Consider the following 18,814-nt stretch of genomic DNA (forward strand, 5'->3'; position numbering starts at 1 on the left):
CAATCTTACCCAGCTAAGAAAAATTCAAAACATAAAAAAGTTTAGATACATGGTAGCCTTTGAAAATAAGTAAAATAAATTTAATATTTAAAAAGTATATTCAGGGGCAGCTGGCTGGCTCAGTTGTTAAGGCATGAGACTCTTGGTCTAAGGGTTTTGAGTTCAAGTCCCACATTGGGCACGAAGCCTACTTTTAAAAAAATTTTTTTAATAAAACTTAAAAAAATAAAGTAAAAGGTATAGTCATATTCATGTAAAGATACATCCAACAAGTTATATTGATACAGAGGATAAAAATACCCTCAAACAGCCTTTTATTTCAGAAAATATAGGCACAAAAACACCACAACTAGATTACATGCAAGTTATAACATAAAACATAAATCTATTTTCTCAGCTTTTTTTCAACTTTTATGTAGATAATACCAAGTGTTCCTTTTAGACTATGTATCAATTTGACAAGGATTTCATCTCCTTTTTAGGTTCATTAAATATTTCATAATTACATTATTCTTCCTTTAAGGTAAATACTGCTTATAAGAAAAAAGAGAATCTTCTGATTTATATTCTTCCTTAAATGTCAAACTATATGCTGAGAACCTAGTATGTACCTAGTATGATACAAACCAGAAATAACAACAATGAAAACAGACTAACTACCTTTAAGAAATAAATAATCTGTGTAAAGTTAAGACAAATTAAAATCAACTTCAAAGCAATGGTCTTAAATGTGTGACAGTGGTCCAAAGCAAAATTAAGATTTAAAAAAACATTCTTGAATAATGATATTCATAAAAGGCTCACTAGAAGATTGAGAAAAAATTACTAACCTCCCATTTAATGCCCATCTTTTCTTTCAAAAAGTAACTTTCCTACTGACACTAAAAATTCATATATTATGGTTCATAAAAATACATTTCAAAACACTTGGAAGTAATTGTTGCAAATAATGAAGATGTTCCAAATAAAGCTGAATCTACAACCTCTGATAAATTCTATCTCCTGATATTGAAAGAGCCTGCAGATAAAATGGTGTGTATTACTAAGAATATTTTAATGCATTAAGGAAAACTCTACAGATATCACAAAGTGACAATGGGTCACTCCTTCCACATACACACACAAAAAGTTGATCACATGCTGATCCATAAAGAAAGACTAAATTTTTAATACATTGAAATAATTGAATATAGAATATATTCTTTTTTTTAAGATTTTATTTATTTATTTGAGAGAGAGAGAATGAGAGATAGAGAGCCCGAGAGGGAAGAGGGTCAGAGGGAGAAGCAGACTCCCCGACAAGCAGGGAGCCCGATGTGGGACTCGATCTGGGGTCTCCAGGATCATGACCTGAGCCAAAGGCAGTCGCTTAACCAACTGAGCCACCCAGGCGCCCTATAGAATATTTTCTATTTTTCATAATGGAAGCAAGCTTGAAAGAATGACAATTCAAAAAAAAGCCAACTTTATAAAAATTAAATAGCACTCATCTAAATTGGTTAAATAAAAGTGTGAACTAATACTTTAAGCTAAGTGAAAATTAAAAACAACATAAAATGTGAGGAATACAGCTAAGCAGTATATGAAGGAAATTTATTGCTTTAAAAATACATATAATCAAAAAGAAGCCGAAAATCATTGTTGAGCTTCGATTTCAAGACACTAGAAAAAGAAAAACAAATCAAACCTAGGAAAAGCACAAAGAAAAATTATAAAGAAAATCAATGAAATAGAAAATATAGAACAGAGAAAATCAACAAAGTCAAAAGTTTTCTTTAAGAAAAGATTATAAATACTGATAAACTTCTAGTAAGATTGATTACAGACAAAAAGAAGGAAGGAAGGGAGGGAGATTGGGAGGGAAGGAGGGAGGGAGGGAGAGGGGAGAAAACACAAATTACTAATATCGGGGGGGAAAGAAGGGGCGTCACTATAAATCTTACAAACAAAAAGACGGGAATATTATGATTAAACAAATATATTTGCCAATTTGGAAGAAGTGGATATATTTCTCTAAAAGTTGAATTAATAAAAGCAGACAAAAGAAAAAATACAAAATATAAATAGTCCAATATCTATTAAGGTATATAAAACAGGTTTTATTATTATTTAGGTATGTCAAGGTGAACAGATTGAGAGATGACTCTTTGAAAACAAAGTTTGTTAAAAGTTTGTTATACTCGCAGATCCCAGTGTCATAGGGGGTCACACAGAAAAGCACCAAGATTGGTGGGGAGGCAGAAAGGGGAAAATATGGATGAGAGCCTTTACTGTGGTTTCCACAGGAAGAGCAGTGAGGCAGGGTATGCAGGTTTAGGATTGGTTAATTTGAGTACTTTCAGCAGGCTCTTCAGCATAGTGGGCTGTTCCTTGTCTGGTTACCTGTCCTTGGGATGATTAAAGTCAGCAAATAAAGGCTCCTAGTGTGAGAACCCCATAGAGTAGGCGGTTGATGGTGAGCTCTGCATTGGTAGTTTGCATAAGAAAGGAACACTTGCAGGAGAGTCATTTGCTGTCTCCAGTAATTGGCTGATCCTGGAATGGGCAGTCTCTCCAAGGTCAACAAGACCCCAGATGACAAATCATCAGAAACACACGTTTAATAGATAAGGGTATTGAATCCTTCCTTTAAAACCCTCCCACAAGTAAAATCTCAGCTCTAGAAGGCTTTTTTTTTTTTCCTAGAAGGCTTTAACAGTGAATCCTTACAAACATTTAAGGAAGAATAAATCAATCTTGCAAAAAATAAATAAACTGAGAGAATAGGAGGAAAAAGAACACTTTACTCTCTTTTAAGGACAGAGTATAACCTTGACTTCAAAACGTTAAAAAGGTCATTACAAGAAAGGACCTCATCTGTCTTCCCTGTCAATAATTCTATCACCAGTACTGCCCTCCTTGGACTTAGAGAATGGCTTATTTACTGTTACAGTATTCTAGACATTACTCCTGATCAAGGAACTTATTTCACAGTAAAAGAAATGTAGCATCAGGCTTGTGCTCACAGAATTCACTAGGTCTAACATACCGTCATCAGTTAAAAGCAGCCAATCTAAAAGAATAGAAAGGCTTGCTGAAAACTCAATTAAGGTGCCAGTTGCGAGACAAGGCCTTGGGAGGACAGGGTTTAAGCATACATGGTGCTCCATATGCAATATATATCAAGTACCCCTTGTCATTATTTCACCAATAACACACACAATGTTTGCCTGCTGTCTCCATAACTTTGAGCTCTACTTATTTATAAGTCTTGATTCCCAAGAGAGGAATGCTTCCACTTAGAGACACAACTCTGATTCTACAGAATTGAAAGTTCAGTGTCAACTAGCATTTTGGGCTACTGATGCTACTGAAACAAAGTCGAGGTTACTCTACTGACTGTGGTGATTTGTCAAAATTAACAAGTGAAATCTGAATTGCTGATACACAGTGAAGGCAGGAAAAACTTTTTGGGGCATTCTTCGAGATTCCTCTTAATATTTCTATCTCCAATAGAAGATTTTTAGAAAATCATATCAACCAAAAAAGGAAGAATCATTAAGTGTTCATCTCCTTCAAAAATGAAGATTTGGTCTTCCATTAGGTAAAGAACCCTCAGCAACTGACACACTGATTGAGGGCAAAGGAAACATGGAGAGGGTGGCAGAAGAAAGAAGTCAGAAATATCATCTACAGCCATGGCAGCTATTCATATAAATTTCCTTCTCTCTCTCTCTCTCTCTCTCTCTCTCTCTCTCTCTGTGTGTGTGTGTGTGTTAACTATTTTCATCTTCCTTCTTCTCCTTCTCCTTCTCATTTTCTAAAAGTTTTATAAGAAGGCACCTGGGTGGCTCAGTCAGTTAAGCTACGGACTCTTGATTTCAGCTCAAGCCATGTCAGGGTTGTGAGAGTGAGCCCGCACTGGACTCCACACTCAGCGGGGAGTCTGCTGGAGAGTCTCTCTCCATCTCCCTCTCTCCCAACCCTGCCACCTCCCCCTCCCCCCAACTCATGAGCATGCTCTCTCTCTCTCAAATAAATAAATGTTTTTTAAAAAGAAGTTAACAAAGTATGATTCAGTATTTAGGTAACAAAAACCGTACATTAACAATTTATGACAGTATTTAGATAACAAAATATTTAGATAGGCTATGACTAAATTTGGCCAGAGATGAAGACAATCACTGTTGGAAACTTGTATCTCCTCATTTAGGAGAATGAAAAAACTTTTGTTATACAAAAGATAGTTGTATCATATTAAGCAGAAACATAGAGTTGTTTGGAATATCATGTGGAAATTCACATGTAAGTAAAAAGATGCATATGAATACTAAGTGGTCAAGGGAGTGAAATGTACCAGATTTTCAGCTATTTATTGTCCTAGCTCCAAACCTGGGAATCTTCAAACTGTATTTGTCAGATGACTCTCTGTTGGGTTCAGCCAACAGGAGATACTAGAGGGTACTGGAAAGGCTGGTGAATGAAGGGATTTCTTCCTATGTATTTGCTTCTTAACTGGAAAGCAGCAATTCCTTCCCATAGTAGCAAACGAATTTGTGTAGCTACAATTTTTCCAACATGATTCCGCTTCAGTTTTCCTAATGTCACTCTGTACCCCCTCAAATATTACAACATAAATACTTCTTCCCATTATCTCTCCTCTTTATACTCCTCATATCTCTGACCTTTTCCCTTTCCCCTTTTTTTATATTTTTCTATCAATGTCATTTTAACTTACACGAAGCTGATAGAGTTTTCCATATTTGTTCCCTATGTATTTGTGAGGATGATACTAATATAACATTACTTAGTGACTACATTTTAAATTTATGTGATGGAAAAACACCTTTTCCCTTAGACATTTGTAATAATACAATGGGACTATTGTTTGTCTGTAAAAATGCCAACATAAGGACCATTAGTACATACTTTTGTATATAATGATGACCAGGTCCTCAAAAGTTTAATGTTGTGAATTGGTCAAAAGATGTCTGTGTTAACTGTCAGTGAGATTTCTATAAATGAATCCAGTGTACCTCCTCTTCATCAGTGGAGGCAATTTTGAAAAGAGATGAATTCTCAAACATTTAAATACACTGACACAGGGGTGCCTGGGTGGCTCAGTCGTTAAATGTCTGCCTCCAGCTCAGATCGTGATCCCAGGGTCCTGTGATCGAGCCCTGCATCAGGCTCCCTGCTCCGTGGGAAGCCTGTTTCTCCCTCTCCCTCTCCCCCGTTTGTGATCCTGCTCTCACTGAGTCTCTCTCTGTCAAATAAATAAATAAATAAATAAATAAATAAATAAATAAATAATACACTGACACAAGGTTTACTCCTCATGAATATATGAGTCCTAAGTAAGATAATTGGACATTTTAAGTCGATTTCTAAATGTCATGTTTCACTAGTCACAAATTTATTATAAAGAGGTTTTAATGGTATTAATGACAGCATTTTCATACCATATGTAGGGTTGCACATGTAGTCATGTTGGCTTCAAGGATTTAAATGATGGAGTTATAGTCTAGTCATTTCCATGTCACTTGTAACATACTTTCTCTTTTTTTTATCACCCCATAAGCTACAACATAATGACTGGTTGATAGAAAATGTGGGAATCAGTTTCGGATGATGCCACAAATATAGCAATATTTAAACCTCAGAGATTACCTAGAATATGAGTCATTTTGCTGTTGTTCATTTTAAATAATCATGACACCTTCAAAGTCAGGACAGATTTCATTCTCAAAACACATGAAAGTGCAAAATTTTTTGAGCAACCAAAGAGTAAAGATAAAATCATTTCTTCATGAAGTTATTATTTACTTCTGAGACCTATGTAGGGCAATCAAAAATAGCTAAAACTGTAGAATACCATTCTTCTCACAACCTGTGTAAGTACTGATAGCACCCAATCAAAATGCAAACTATTAGAATCTGGCTTATCCCAATGTATCTGGCTCAGGAGTTGCCTTCACTATTCTTTCTCTGCTCTGATGAAGATGGTATCCAACAGCACCTATTCTTGCTGCTTGCATATCAAACCCATTTTCTGAACTAATGAGGTCAGACGATTATATGAAAATGTATATAGACTTCAAAATGTAATGGAAATACACAAAGTATCTAAGTGCACTGTGACCAAATCACTCTCCAATGTGTCAGAAATCATTGGCCTAAATCCTTCACTTGCATTAATGGGCCTATATTCAGAAAATTCATTTTAATGTTCTCTCTCTCACCAATGATTGGGTGAAGGATATGATGCCAACAAGCAAACTAACCAACCAACAAAATAAACTCCAAAAACTGCAAAAATTAAAGCACTTTATATGTTCCAGTGAGAAATTATAAAAAAGATTGAGGGTAATATAGTTTAGTCAGAATAACTTTGATTCTTGTGAAATAGTTCATCTGAAACCCATTTCCAATATATTTTTACTATCTTCAGGGTCCCAAGGGTCTGATCTTACTTTTGAGCTCCTGAGACACTAGCACCAGCTGAGCTATGCCTCCTCTTCAGAGGGTTGAATCCCAGCAAGAAAAGTTCTCTCCAACCTTTCAAGTTTTAATAATTCCACCGAGTCCCTTTATTTCCCAAGGCCTAAAAATGGTGGCACTGACTGCCTGTGTTACTATTTCCAAGATACTTTAGTGTTCCCTCTTTGCCTTTTCAGTTCTCCAATATACATGATCCCTTATATTATCTGTCTCAAAATAACTAGTGCAGTTCTATGTCCTGACTAGATCCTGACTGATATAGGCTCTCTCTGCCTAAATATACCATTATAACTTTCTCTTTTTTTTTTAATTTTATTTATTTGAGAGAGAGAAAGAGCATGGGGTGGGGGAGGATCAGAGAGAGGGAGAGGCAGACTCCCCACTGAGCAGGGAGCCTGACATAGGACTCCATCCCAGGACCCCGAGACCATGACCTGAGCCAAAGGTGAAAGAGTTGGCCACTTAACCAACTGAGGTGCTCCCTAGTTTCCTCATTTTTTTTAAAGATTTTATTTATTTATTTATTCATGAAAGACAGAGAGAGAAAGAGAGAGAGACAGACAGAGGGAGAAGCAGTCTCCCAAGGAGCACGGAGCCCGACGCGGGACTCAATCCCAGGACCCTGGGATCATGACCTGAGCCGAAGGCAGACGCTTAACCATCTGAGCCACCCAGGCGCCAGTTTCCTCATTTTTAAAAATGACCATAATTGTAGTATTCAAATGAGTTACTATATATTTGGAATGGTGCCTGGTTTAAAACAAGCACTATATAAGCATTAGCTCTTATTTTTATTAATAAAATTAATTGTATTGTGGCTCAGTCGTTAAGCATCTGCCTTCGGCTCAGGTCATGATCCCAGGGTCCTAGGATCGAGCCCTGCATCGGGCTTCCTGCTCAGCCAGGAGCCTGCTTCTCCCTCTCCCACTCCCACTGCTTGTGTTCCGCTCCAGCTGTCTCTCTCTCTGTGTCAAATAAATAAATAAAATCTTTAAAAAATAATAATAAATTAAATTAAATTAATTTTGTTAATATCTGTGACAGATGTTTTGTGTTTTTTAACAATTCACATCATTAAATGAATATAAAATGTAACAGATTCTCAGGGGTAATTCCTCTAATATATCTTCAAAACCAAAGTGCCCAACACCAGTAACTTCTCTCAAATCCTCTGGTAGGTAGGAAAGGTAGATTTATTTGCATTTCACTTTTAAGCTGTACAGCTTGCCCTTTGGGGTTTTAACTGTATTAATGAATCTTCTTTGAGACTACCCACTATGAGAGGTCTAAGGCTTTGTTTCATTCCCTGGAGGGCTTGGAGGCTATAAAAATTAAAATTCAATGTCATATGGTTTGGCAAAGGTCCTTAGGGTAAAAGTGAACTTCAGTGCTCTGCCACTCCGGGGCCCTCCTTAATTTAGTCTTTAGCCTGTGTACTCCTAATTTCTTCCTAATTCTTGGAAGCACTCATGAATATATTTGTTTCTATTTAATCTAGAATTTTGGTTGTTTGCAGAGAATGGGTCAGTCTAGGTACCAGTAGATCATGCCATTCCAAATACATACTCACCATTAACTCATGAATACTATTTTTATTTTTATTTTAAAATAATATGTTCACAGTATAAATAAAAATCAAATCATATATGAGTCTAAAATACACAGTAAAATTGTCCTCTTTGATCTCTCTCTAGTTCCATTTCCAGAAATAATTTCTTTTAACAACAATTGGGTTTCTTAGAGGGTTTTTTTTATTTACCATTACAAACTTAATATAAAAACTTCTACTGTAATTTGTCAATTTTTGACATCTCTTGACTCTGTGTACTATAAGAAATTTGGCACGTTTTACTGCATCCCAACCTTTCACTTCTTGCTTTTGTTTTATTGATATTAAGTTTTCTAACATTTATACTTTTATATTATAACTAAGTCCTCTGCAATTTGAATAGATTGATCTAAAACCACTCAGTATTAAAACAGAAATTCGAATATCATGGTTATTCCTTATCAAACCAACTAGTGTGGCCAAACACAGAGAGAAGTAAATGAAATTCTGCCACCAAATCCATGACTCCTCAAGAATGACCCATGAATGAGCTAAAAATGCCTTCTTTATTAATTTTTTTCATTTTACTTCATCCAGGAAATGCTCAGTTTCTGTTCTCTAGGGGTATATCATCCGTCATTTCCCTTTTTATATTTTGCTGGAGCATCTTTATACATGGAAATGTAGAAGTACTAAACTTTCTGATCTCTTGCATACCAGAAAATTATTCTCTTGACTCATTTAATTGGATTTATATTGTATAAAGGCAGAATTCTATATCCAAATTGATTTCCTCTTGGAAATTCAAGAAAGTGTTATTCCATCATCTCCTAGCTCTGAAATGTTGCCAATGCTGCTGGGAAAGTGTTGGATATCAGTATGTTTCTCATTCCTCTGTAGGTGACCCAGTTACTTTTCTCTGTGGAAGCTTCAAGGGTATTTTAATTCTAGTCTTCTGAAAATGCAAAGCTATGTGAAAGGGATGTATGTCTTTTAAAATTCATCTTCCTTGGTATTATGTTCAGTTCTTCTAATTGAAGACTTCTGTCTTTATTCATTTCAGGATAATTTATTGTTTTTTATATCAAATACTCCTAACTACTATGCCTAATAAACAGATGTTTGGCTTGTTTCTAGCCTCCATTTATCATATTTTCAATCTCTTTGTCTTTTTATATTAAACTAATGCTATGTTGTAGTTTAAAAAAAAATCTATTTCATTGGGACCATGTAAAAGGAAGAGAGATGTATGTATATGTCTTTCATATGAAACCAGAAGCCTGAGTTTTTAAATATTTTTATGTGAAACATATAAAATGTTGAAAATCAAACTTACACCCTTTAAAATGTAGGCAGTAAATTTTCTAATATTTTTACTGTAAGTGAAAATTATAAAATTAATTCCATTACTTTATAAGTTTGAAATCAATTTTGATCTGGGATCAATAGTTTGGATTTTTCATGAGATATATTTTATACACCTACATATTTGAAGGGTATTTTATATGCAGAAAAGTTTCTAAAACCAAAGTATTCTATGTAATTAAACTATTTTGCTTCTTGGGTAAGCAAAGTCCCACCCAATACTTTAAATTCCAAATGTTTCATGTCAAAAAACAACAATACTAAAACAGGAGTTTCCAGATCCAGTGAGAGACCAAGTTAAAAGAGAAAAATGTAAATTAAGTAAAAGCAGTTGATAAAGTAACTGATCTTTCTTTAGGGCACATCACCATCTTGTTTCTCTACAAACATTTAGCACATACATATGCAGTCCTATGGGTACCTTCAGAGATTTGCATTTTTTCCTAGTAGCTATAATATCATGATAGAAATAACTATGAATCCACTAAATATTCTTATGCTTAAAAACTTTATACTAGTAATAAATTACCTCTGACATACTTCACAGTGGATCCTAATGTGTATAATGACTCACTTGAGAAACAAACACAACCATAAAACTCAAGATAAAGAAATGATCTATTAAAACAAGGCATTTTAAAAAAACATTTATTTTACAATTATGAGAATCTCTTACATGTCAAGAACACTGCTGGATGATTTTAACTGTCTTTGAACTTACAACTACAAAAAAAATCATAAAACCTAATGTTAATTCTGACCCCATCAACCAATGTCTTTGAAAAAAAATAAGATTCAATAAACTGATATCTCGGAAAAAAATAAGCCCATTTCTGATGACTCTCACCAAATTAATCCCTATGATTTCTTAGACATTCACAGCTATATTAATTTAATTAGCTTTGCATTTGTCCTTTCTTTAAACTAGTTCTTCTTAATTTTATACTAGTTACTTCACCACTGAAAACATTATAAATGAACTCCTGGCATTGTGCACCTACTAGAATTTTATTTCAGCAAGCAGTGCTACTTCTCAAGTTGATGGCTACACTTTAAAACCTGGTTGATGAGTTTGTTTTACTAATATGTTATTAATATCTTATTATTAATTTCTTATTAATTTCAGCCCAATGTCTATAAAAATTCATTTTAACAATACCTGTACATGGAAGTCTTTTTAACTGTAAATTTCAAATTGATCTTTTAGTAAATTTATTCTGAATGAATAAATATTCATTAAATTTCATCTGCTTTGCTTATTTCAACTTATTCAATATTAGGCATTTATAAAAAATGGAAATTTAGTTAGAAAAATTCATAGCAACAGTTTAAAATACAGATTAACATGGATTAAAGAAAAGCCCTGAATGAAGAGTCTTAGGTTGCAAGACAGATTCAAATTGAAAAGAAAAAATTTACACTTATGAATAAACTGAGGTGAACCTAAAGTAAACCTTTCACTTCATATCCAAAATGATTATGATTTCCTATATGTCCTAAAAACAAATGTTCTCTAACCCTACAGAAGCTGTCCCATATAATAGTCTCTCACAGAGCAATGCTGGACTTCTACTTAGCCTCAAGAATTTTGGCTGAACTTTAAAAATATGGAAGTATCATGCTCACCAAAGATGTTACAACAGGCTACCAGGTACGTCTCTCGGATCCTAATATACTGTTCATGTTATACAGTCTCCTCCATGATTTCTAGATTACAAATAAGTTTGGATATAGAGGAGTCTTCTTACCATATCTGACAGTTTAGTAGATCTTTGTGTTTTTGACAGGAAAGCAGCATAGCGGTTAGTCAAGTTAGGTAGTTCATCAGAAATTCCACCAACCTGTGAGTTCCAAAAAGCATATTGAAGGAAGGGATAAAAAGAGTATATCATTTCTATTTATCAATTCAAGTGGCACAATAAGTAATAAATTTGCAAGAAAGTACATCAATGTTGCTCTATCATTAAATAGAGACAGACATATTCATTAAAAATTTTAAATGGGATATAGGAGTAAAAGACTTTAAGTCAATGAGATATAAAAATGAAAAAAGAGTTAATTATATGGAACTCTAGAAAAGTAGGATGGATCTACATACATTATTTAAACACATTAAGAGTGAGTTATTACCTATACTGTGATGTCAAATTCAGACATCAATTTTTGTTGTTTCATAACATATATGAGATATTTAGCCATATAGTATTACTTGTTAGTATTTGATTACTAATACATAAAATAAATATATATTAACAGTAACTATTTAAATTGATTATGTGGAAATCCTTGATTAATAAATTTTCTAAGCAGAATGATCCACACTCTTTCGAATATTGTAATTCCTTATATGTATTGAGGATGCAAATTAATAGGCTACATGAAGCTGGTAATGTAAAATTTTAATTAGCAATTAAGTAATCCTTGTGATATTATACTCTGATTCATCATACAATTTACTCATTTGCATTCATTTAATATTTTAAACTCTATAACCAGTAGTAGCATTCTCTGTGTATACAAAAAGGGATGAGAATTTATTTTTCCATTTTTATATACTTCAGTTTTTATTTCAGAATTTGACATTCATATTTAATAATTCAGAATGCAATACCTAGTAAAATAATTAGATATCTCTTTCTTTTTTCACTTTATGAGGAAAATTAATCTACTAAAAAATCCATCCTTCACATACTATATCTTTAAAACTATATGCCTCTCTAACCTAAATGCTGAAGTTGGTGCTTCTCTACTCTTCTCCTAATATTATTCCTACCTAGTCACTCAAAAGAAAACAGGTTTTATCACTTTCAAAAACAGAAAAATCAGTCACATCTTATGAAAGCCTTCAAATATAGAACATCTGAGCCAGCATTATTATTTTGTATAGGTTTTATATTTACTGATGCTGAAAAAATAATTTACTTTTATAATAAATTTTATTATTATCATGTACGTGGTACTAGAAATTATAGCAAAGAGAAATTCAAAAGCATTTTGCAACTTTTTAAAAGATTTTATTTATTTATTTGAGAGAGAGAGAGTACACACACAAGTAGTGGGGAAGGGCAGAGGGAGAAAGAGACTCTCCACCAAGCAGGGAGCTGGATGCAGGGCACAATCCCAGAACCCTGAGATCATGACCTGAGCTGAAGGCAGACACTAAACCAACTGAGCCATCCAGGCACCCACATTTTGCAATTTTTACTGTTTATGGGTAGAAGTTCAGAAAATGCATTAGTCATTGGATGACTTTGGCTTTAGAGGGAATAAGTTTGCAGAAGATCACATTTTTACCAAAAATAATTGAAATCCAGATAAAATATAAGAAAATCTTATTTTTAAAGGCCTCATACAGTTGTGGATGCTTCTAACATTGAGCTGTCAGCATAGACAAGAGGGGCTAAGATTCTAAAGAGGGTAGAACCTCTGAAAGGTAAGCTATCACTCTGTAGGATACTTTTTCCCTGGTGGCATTTACTCATAAAGGCAACAGAGAAAGAATTTGGGTTTAGACCTGGCAGAGGTTGCTGTTAAAGAACTGAGAAAAAGCTTATTGTGGTCTTATTAAGTTTTGCCATTAAAAATGGCAAAATTGCAGGTTTGAGGAGCCTCAAAACACATGATCTGTTTCCCCATGAAGCTCTTTGCCAGAGGATAAGAGATGGGGTGATGCTAAAAATCTAAGCCAAAACACAGATGCATTAAAGATTGAAGTTCAGAAGCTGACAGAGAGGGGTCTTGAAACACATCAGGCTTGGAGCTGAAATCCCTAGAGGACTACACTTAGGAAAATGAACAAGCCAGAGGTAAATTAAGCCCTAGAAAAAATATAATCACTCTAATTCATGATTGGATTAAGGTGATCTCTGACTTCTATCCGCCTTGCAAAGGAAAGTATAAAATCTCTCTAGTAGAAGGTAACACCATTTAAAGTCCCTATATTGCATGCAATATCTGGCATTTTATTAAAAATTAGGGGGCATGCTGAAAGATAGACATGCATGATCAAAACTCAAGAAAAAAATAACAGAAAATAACAACAGGCTTAATAGGTAATCCAGATATTGGAGTTAGTACACAGAACTTTAAAATAAGTATAATTAATGTGTTCAAGAAAACAGAAGAAAAAAATGAAAAACGAGAGTTAAAAACATGGAGAATTTCTCCTGAGAAGTGAAATCTTTGGAAAGATTTAAATAGAATTCATTTTAGAACTGAAAAATAGGATAATCTGACATTAAAAACTTAGGTCAGCGTAATAGCAATTGAAACACAGTTTTTAAAAAAAATTAATTAATTGAAAGGTATGTCTGAAGAAAATATCTAAACAAAAGCAAAGAGAAAGTCCAAGATGCAGAGAAGTAGGAGAACTTAGTTTTGCCTGGTCCTGGGAATTCAGCTAGATAGCCATCAAATCATTCCCAACACCTGTGAACTCAACCAGAGATCTAGGAATAAAATGGCTGCAACATGATCTGTTTCCCCATGAAGCCCCTTTCTCCCCCAGGAAGAGCAGCTCGGATGCATGCCACAGGAGTCTGCAGAGCTTGGAGACTCAAAGCAGGGTCTCATGCCTGAGATACAAACACTCAGTCACAGGCTGGATGAGCACAGAGAGCAGATGGAGACCAGGGAGACAGGAGTGATGTTATAACTGCTTTCCCTTGAGGGTGCACCAAGGTGGGACCCAGAGCTTTTGGCTCTGGGGCTGGAGACTGGGAGGGTGCCATTTTCATTCTCATCTTCTAAAGCAGCACAGAAAGCCTTCAGGGAACAAAAGCCACATAGAGCAATCCAGAGCCAATTACTTAGCCTGGCCCCTGGCAAGAGTGGTGCAATTCCGACCGGGGAAAAGAGACTTGTGAATCAATGCAAAAGGCCCCTCCCCAGAATATTAGCATGAATATCAAGCCAAGAACAAGTTTACCAATCATTGAGAATTGCAAAACTCTAGCACCACAGAAATATAGCATACAGAATTCATGGTTTATTTGCTATAATTCTATAGTCTTTCACTTTTAATTTTTTCCTCTTTCCTTTTTCAACCAATTTCTTATTTTATCCACTCTTTTTTAATCTAATTTTCATTTTTACAGTTACATTCTATCTTTTCATTATATTTAATTTTATTTTTGTATATATATAAGTTTTTCTTTCTTTATGATTTTGGGACACAATTTCTTCTAACAGACCAAAATACACCCAGAATGTAGTGTATGTCTCTGTTCACTTCACCTCTCTCATCATATTCTCTCTTTTTCTCTTCTTCTTCTGTTTTGTTTTGTAACAGTCTTTTTAAATTTTCACCTTTACAGTTACAATCTAATGTTTCAATGTACTCAATTTTATTTTTGCATAAATACAAGTTTTTCTTTCCTTACAATTTTGAGATGTAGTTTCTTTTAACAAACCAACCAAAATACACTCAGGATATAGTGTATTGCTCTGTTCTGTCCACCTGTTTATATTCCTCCTTTTTTTTTGTCTTTTAATTTTCATTTTTACACATGGTATTTAACTTTATTCTTGTACATATATAAGTTTTTCTTTCTTTACAATTTTAGGATCTAGTTTTCTAACAAACAGACCAAAATACACACAAGATCCAGTGTACTGCACTGTTCTGTTCACCTCTCTGATTATATTCTCTCTTTTTCTTTCTTTTAATTTTTTTTTTTTCGTTTCGGTGTCTTCTGATTTGTTTAGTGTGTATTTCTCTGGGGTTGTGGTTGCCATTTTAGTTTTTGTTCTCTCGTTCATCTATTCTTCTCTGGACATAATGACAAGATGGAAAACTCACCTCAAAAAAGAGAACAAAAGGCAGTACTGACTGCCAAGGACATAATCAGTATGGAAATAAGTAAGATGTTGGAACTAAAGTTCAGAATAACAATTATAAAGATACAAGCTGGGCTTGAAAAAAGCATAGAAGAGACTAGAGAATCCCTTTCTGGAGAAATAAAAGAACTAAAATCTAACCAAGTCGAAATCAAAAAGGCTATTAATGAGGTGCAATCAAAAATGGAGGCTCTAACTGCTAGGATAATGAGACAGAAGAGAGAATTAGTGATATAGAAGACCAAATGATGCAGAATAAAGAAGCTAAGAAAAAGAGAGATAAACAACTACTTGATCACAAGGGGAGAATTCAAGAGATAAGTGATACTATAAGACAAAACAATATTAAAATAATTGGGATCCCAGAAGAAGAAGGAGAGAGGGACAGAAGGTATATTGGAGCAAATTAGAGCAGAGAACTCCTAATCTGGAGAGGGAAACAGGCATTCAAGTCCCGGAGGAACAGAAAACTACCCTCAAAATCAATAAAAATAGGTCAACACCTCAGCATATAATAGTGAAACTTGCAAATCTCAGAGACAAACAGAAAACCCTGAAAGCAGCTTGGGACAAGAGGTACCTAACAAATACACAGGGTAGAAACATTAGACTGTCAGGAGACCTATCCACAGAGACCTGACAGACCAGAAAGGATGAGCACGATATATTCAGGATGGTAAATGAGAAAAATATGCAGCCAAGAATACTTTATCATGCTAGGATGTCATTAAAATAGGAGAGAAAAAGCTTCCAGGACAAACAGAAACTCAAAGAATTTGGATCACCAAACCAGCCCTACAAGAAATATTGAAAGGGATCCTTTAAGGAAAGAGAGAGCCCAAGAGTAACATAGACCAGAAAGGAACAGAGACAACAAAAGTAACAGGGACTTTACAGGAAATATAATGGCATTAAATTCATATCTTTCAGTAGTTACTCTGTAAATGCACTAAATGCCTCAATCCAAAGACACAGGGTATCAGACTGGATAAAAAAGCAAGACCCATAGATAGGCTGTCTGCAGGAGATTCATTTTATACCCAAAGACACTTCCAAATTTAAAGTAAGGGAGTGGAAAACCACTTATCACCATAATGGACATCAAAAGAAAGCTGGGATGGCAATCCTTATATCAGACAAATTAGATTTTAAACCAAAGACTGTAATAAGAGATGAGGAAGGACACTATATCACAATTAAAGGGTCTACCCAACAAGAAGATCTAACAATTGTAACTATCTATGCCCTTAACATGGGAGCAGCCAATTATATGAGCCAGTTAATAACAAAATCAAAGAAACACAGTGATAATAATATAATAATAGCAGAGGACTTTAACTCCCCACTCACTACAATGGACAGATCATCTAAGCAGTTCAAAAAGGAAACAAGGGCTTTGAATGACACATTGGACCAGATGGACATCACAGATTTATTCAGAACATTCCATCCTAAAGTAACAGAATACACATTCTTCTCAAGTGCACATGGAACATTCTCCAAATAGATCACATACTGGGTCACAAATCAGGTCTCAACTAATACCAAAAGATGGGGATCATTCCCTGCATATTTTCAGGCCACAAGGTTTCAAAACTAGAACTCAGTCACAAGAGGAAAGTCAGAAAGAACTCAAATATATGGAGGCTAAAGAGCATCCTACTAAAGAATGAATGTCAACCAGGAAATTAAAGAACCTAAAAAATTCATGGAAACAAATGAAAATGAAAGCACAGCTGTTCAAAACCTTTGGGATGCAGCAAAGGCAGTCCTGAGAGGAAAGTATATAGCAATACAAGCCTTTCTCAAGAAACAAGAAAGGTCTCAAATACAGAACCTAACCTTACACCTAAAAGAGCTGGAGAAAGAACAGCAAATAAAGCCTAACCCCAGCAGGAGAAGAGACATAATAAAGATCAGAACAGAAATCAATGAAATAGAAACCAAAAGAATAGTAGAACAGATCAATGAAACTAGGAGCTGGTTCTTTGAAAGAATTAGTAAGATTGGTAAACCCCTGGCCAGACTTAGCAAAAAGAAAAGAGAAAGGTCCCAAATAAATAAAATCATGAATGAAAGAGGAGATATCACAACCAAAACTGAAGAAATACAATTTTAAGAACATACTAACCAAGGACACAAAGGATCTATACTCTGAAAACTATAGAACACTCATGAAAGAAATTGGGGAAGACACAAAGAAATGGAAAAGCATTCTATGTTCATGGATTGGAGGAATAAATATTTTTAAAATGTATATGCTACTTAGAGCAATCTATATATTCAATGCAATCCCTAACAAAATACTATCAACTTTTTTCACAGAGCTGGAACAAATAATCCTAAAATTTGTATGGAACCAGAAAAGACCCCAAATAGCCAAAGGAATGTTTAAAAAGAAAACCAAAGCTGATAGCATCACAATTCTGGACTTCGAGCTCTATTACAAAGTTGTAATCATCAAGACAGTATGGTACTGGCACAAAAACAGACACATCAATGGAACAAAATAGAGAACCCAGAAATGGACCCTCAACTCTATGGTCAACTAATTTTTGACTAAGCAGGAAAAAATATGCAGTGGAAAAAAGACAGTCTCTTCAACAAATGGTGTTGGGAAAATTGGACAGCCACATGCAGAAGAATAAAATTGGGCCACTTTCTTACACCATACACAAAAATAGACTCAAAATGGATGAAAGACCTAAATGTGAGACAGGAATCCATCAAAATCCTAGAGAAGAACACAGGCAGCAACCTCTGTGACCTCAACTGTAGCAAATTCTTGCTAAACACAGCTCCAAAGGCAAGGGAAACAAAGGAGAAAATGAACTATTAGGACTTCAAGATAAAAAGCTCGTGCACAGCAAAGGAAACAGTCGACAAATCTAAAAGACAACTAAGTGAATGGGAGAAGATATTTTCAAATGTCTTATCAGATAAAGAGCTAGTATCCAAAATCTATGCAGAACTTACCAAACTCAACAACCAAAAACCAAAAAATCCAATCAAGAAATGGGCAGAAGACATGAACAGACATTTCTCCAAAGACATCCAAATGGCCAACAGACACATGAAAAAGTGCTCAACATCACTTGGCATCAGGAAAATACAAATCAAAACCACAATGAGAGCCCACATCACACCAGTCAGAATGGCTAAAATTAACAAGTCAGATAATGACAGATATTGGTGAGGATGTGGAGAAAGGGGAAACCTCTTACACTGTTGGGAATGCAAGTTGGTGCAGCCACTCTGGAAAACAGTATGGAGGTTCCTCAAAAAGTTAAAAATAGGACTACCTTACTGCCCAGCAATTGCACTACTAGGTATTTATCCAAAGGATATAAATGCAGTGATTTGAAGGGGCACATGCACTCCAGTGTTTATAGCAGTAATGTCCACAATAACCAAATTATGGAAAGAGCTCAGATGTCCATCGACAGATGAATGGATATAGAAGATGTGGTGTATACACACACACACACACACACACACAGACACACACACATACACACAATGGAATATTATTCAGCCATTTGAAAGGATGAGTACTTATCATTTACACTGATCTGGATGGAA

The 18,814-nt window shown here is 34.8% G+C and overlaps 1 protein-coding gene across 4 annotated transcripts in view; it reads right to left on the reverse strand.

Moving 5' to 3' along the window:
* Positions 1–18,814, reverse strand: part of STPG2 (sperm tail PG-rich repeat containing 2) — a 530,653-nt gene that overhangs the window by 361,087 nt on the left and 150,752 nt on the right. For 3 of the 4 annotated variants that reach the window (XM_073891998.1, XM_073891995.1, XM_073891997.1), the window contains exon 11: positions 11,143–11,235. The exons of the other annotated variant lie outside the window; for it this stretch is intronic. In XM_073891998.1, coding sequence (XP_073748099.1) covers positions 11,143–11,235 — 93 coding nt within the window. The remainder of the gene's footprint in view (positions 1–11,142; positions 11,236–18,814) is intronic. 4 annotated transcript variants of the gene reach the window in all.

The sequence above is a fragment of the Callorhinus ursinus genome, unplaced genomic scaffold (assembly GCF_003265705.2).
Source record: "Callorhinus ursinus isolate GAN/ISIS: 27379988/994484 unplaced genomic scaffold, GSC_fseal_2.0 scaffold4, whole genome shotgun sequence".
Classification (NCBI taxonomy): Eukaryota; Metazoa; Chordata; class Mammalia; order Carnivora; family Otariidae; genus Callorhinus; species Callorhinus ursinus.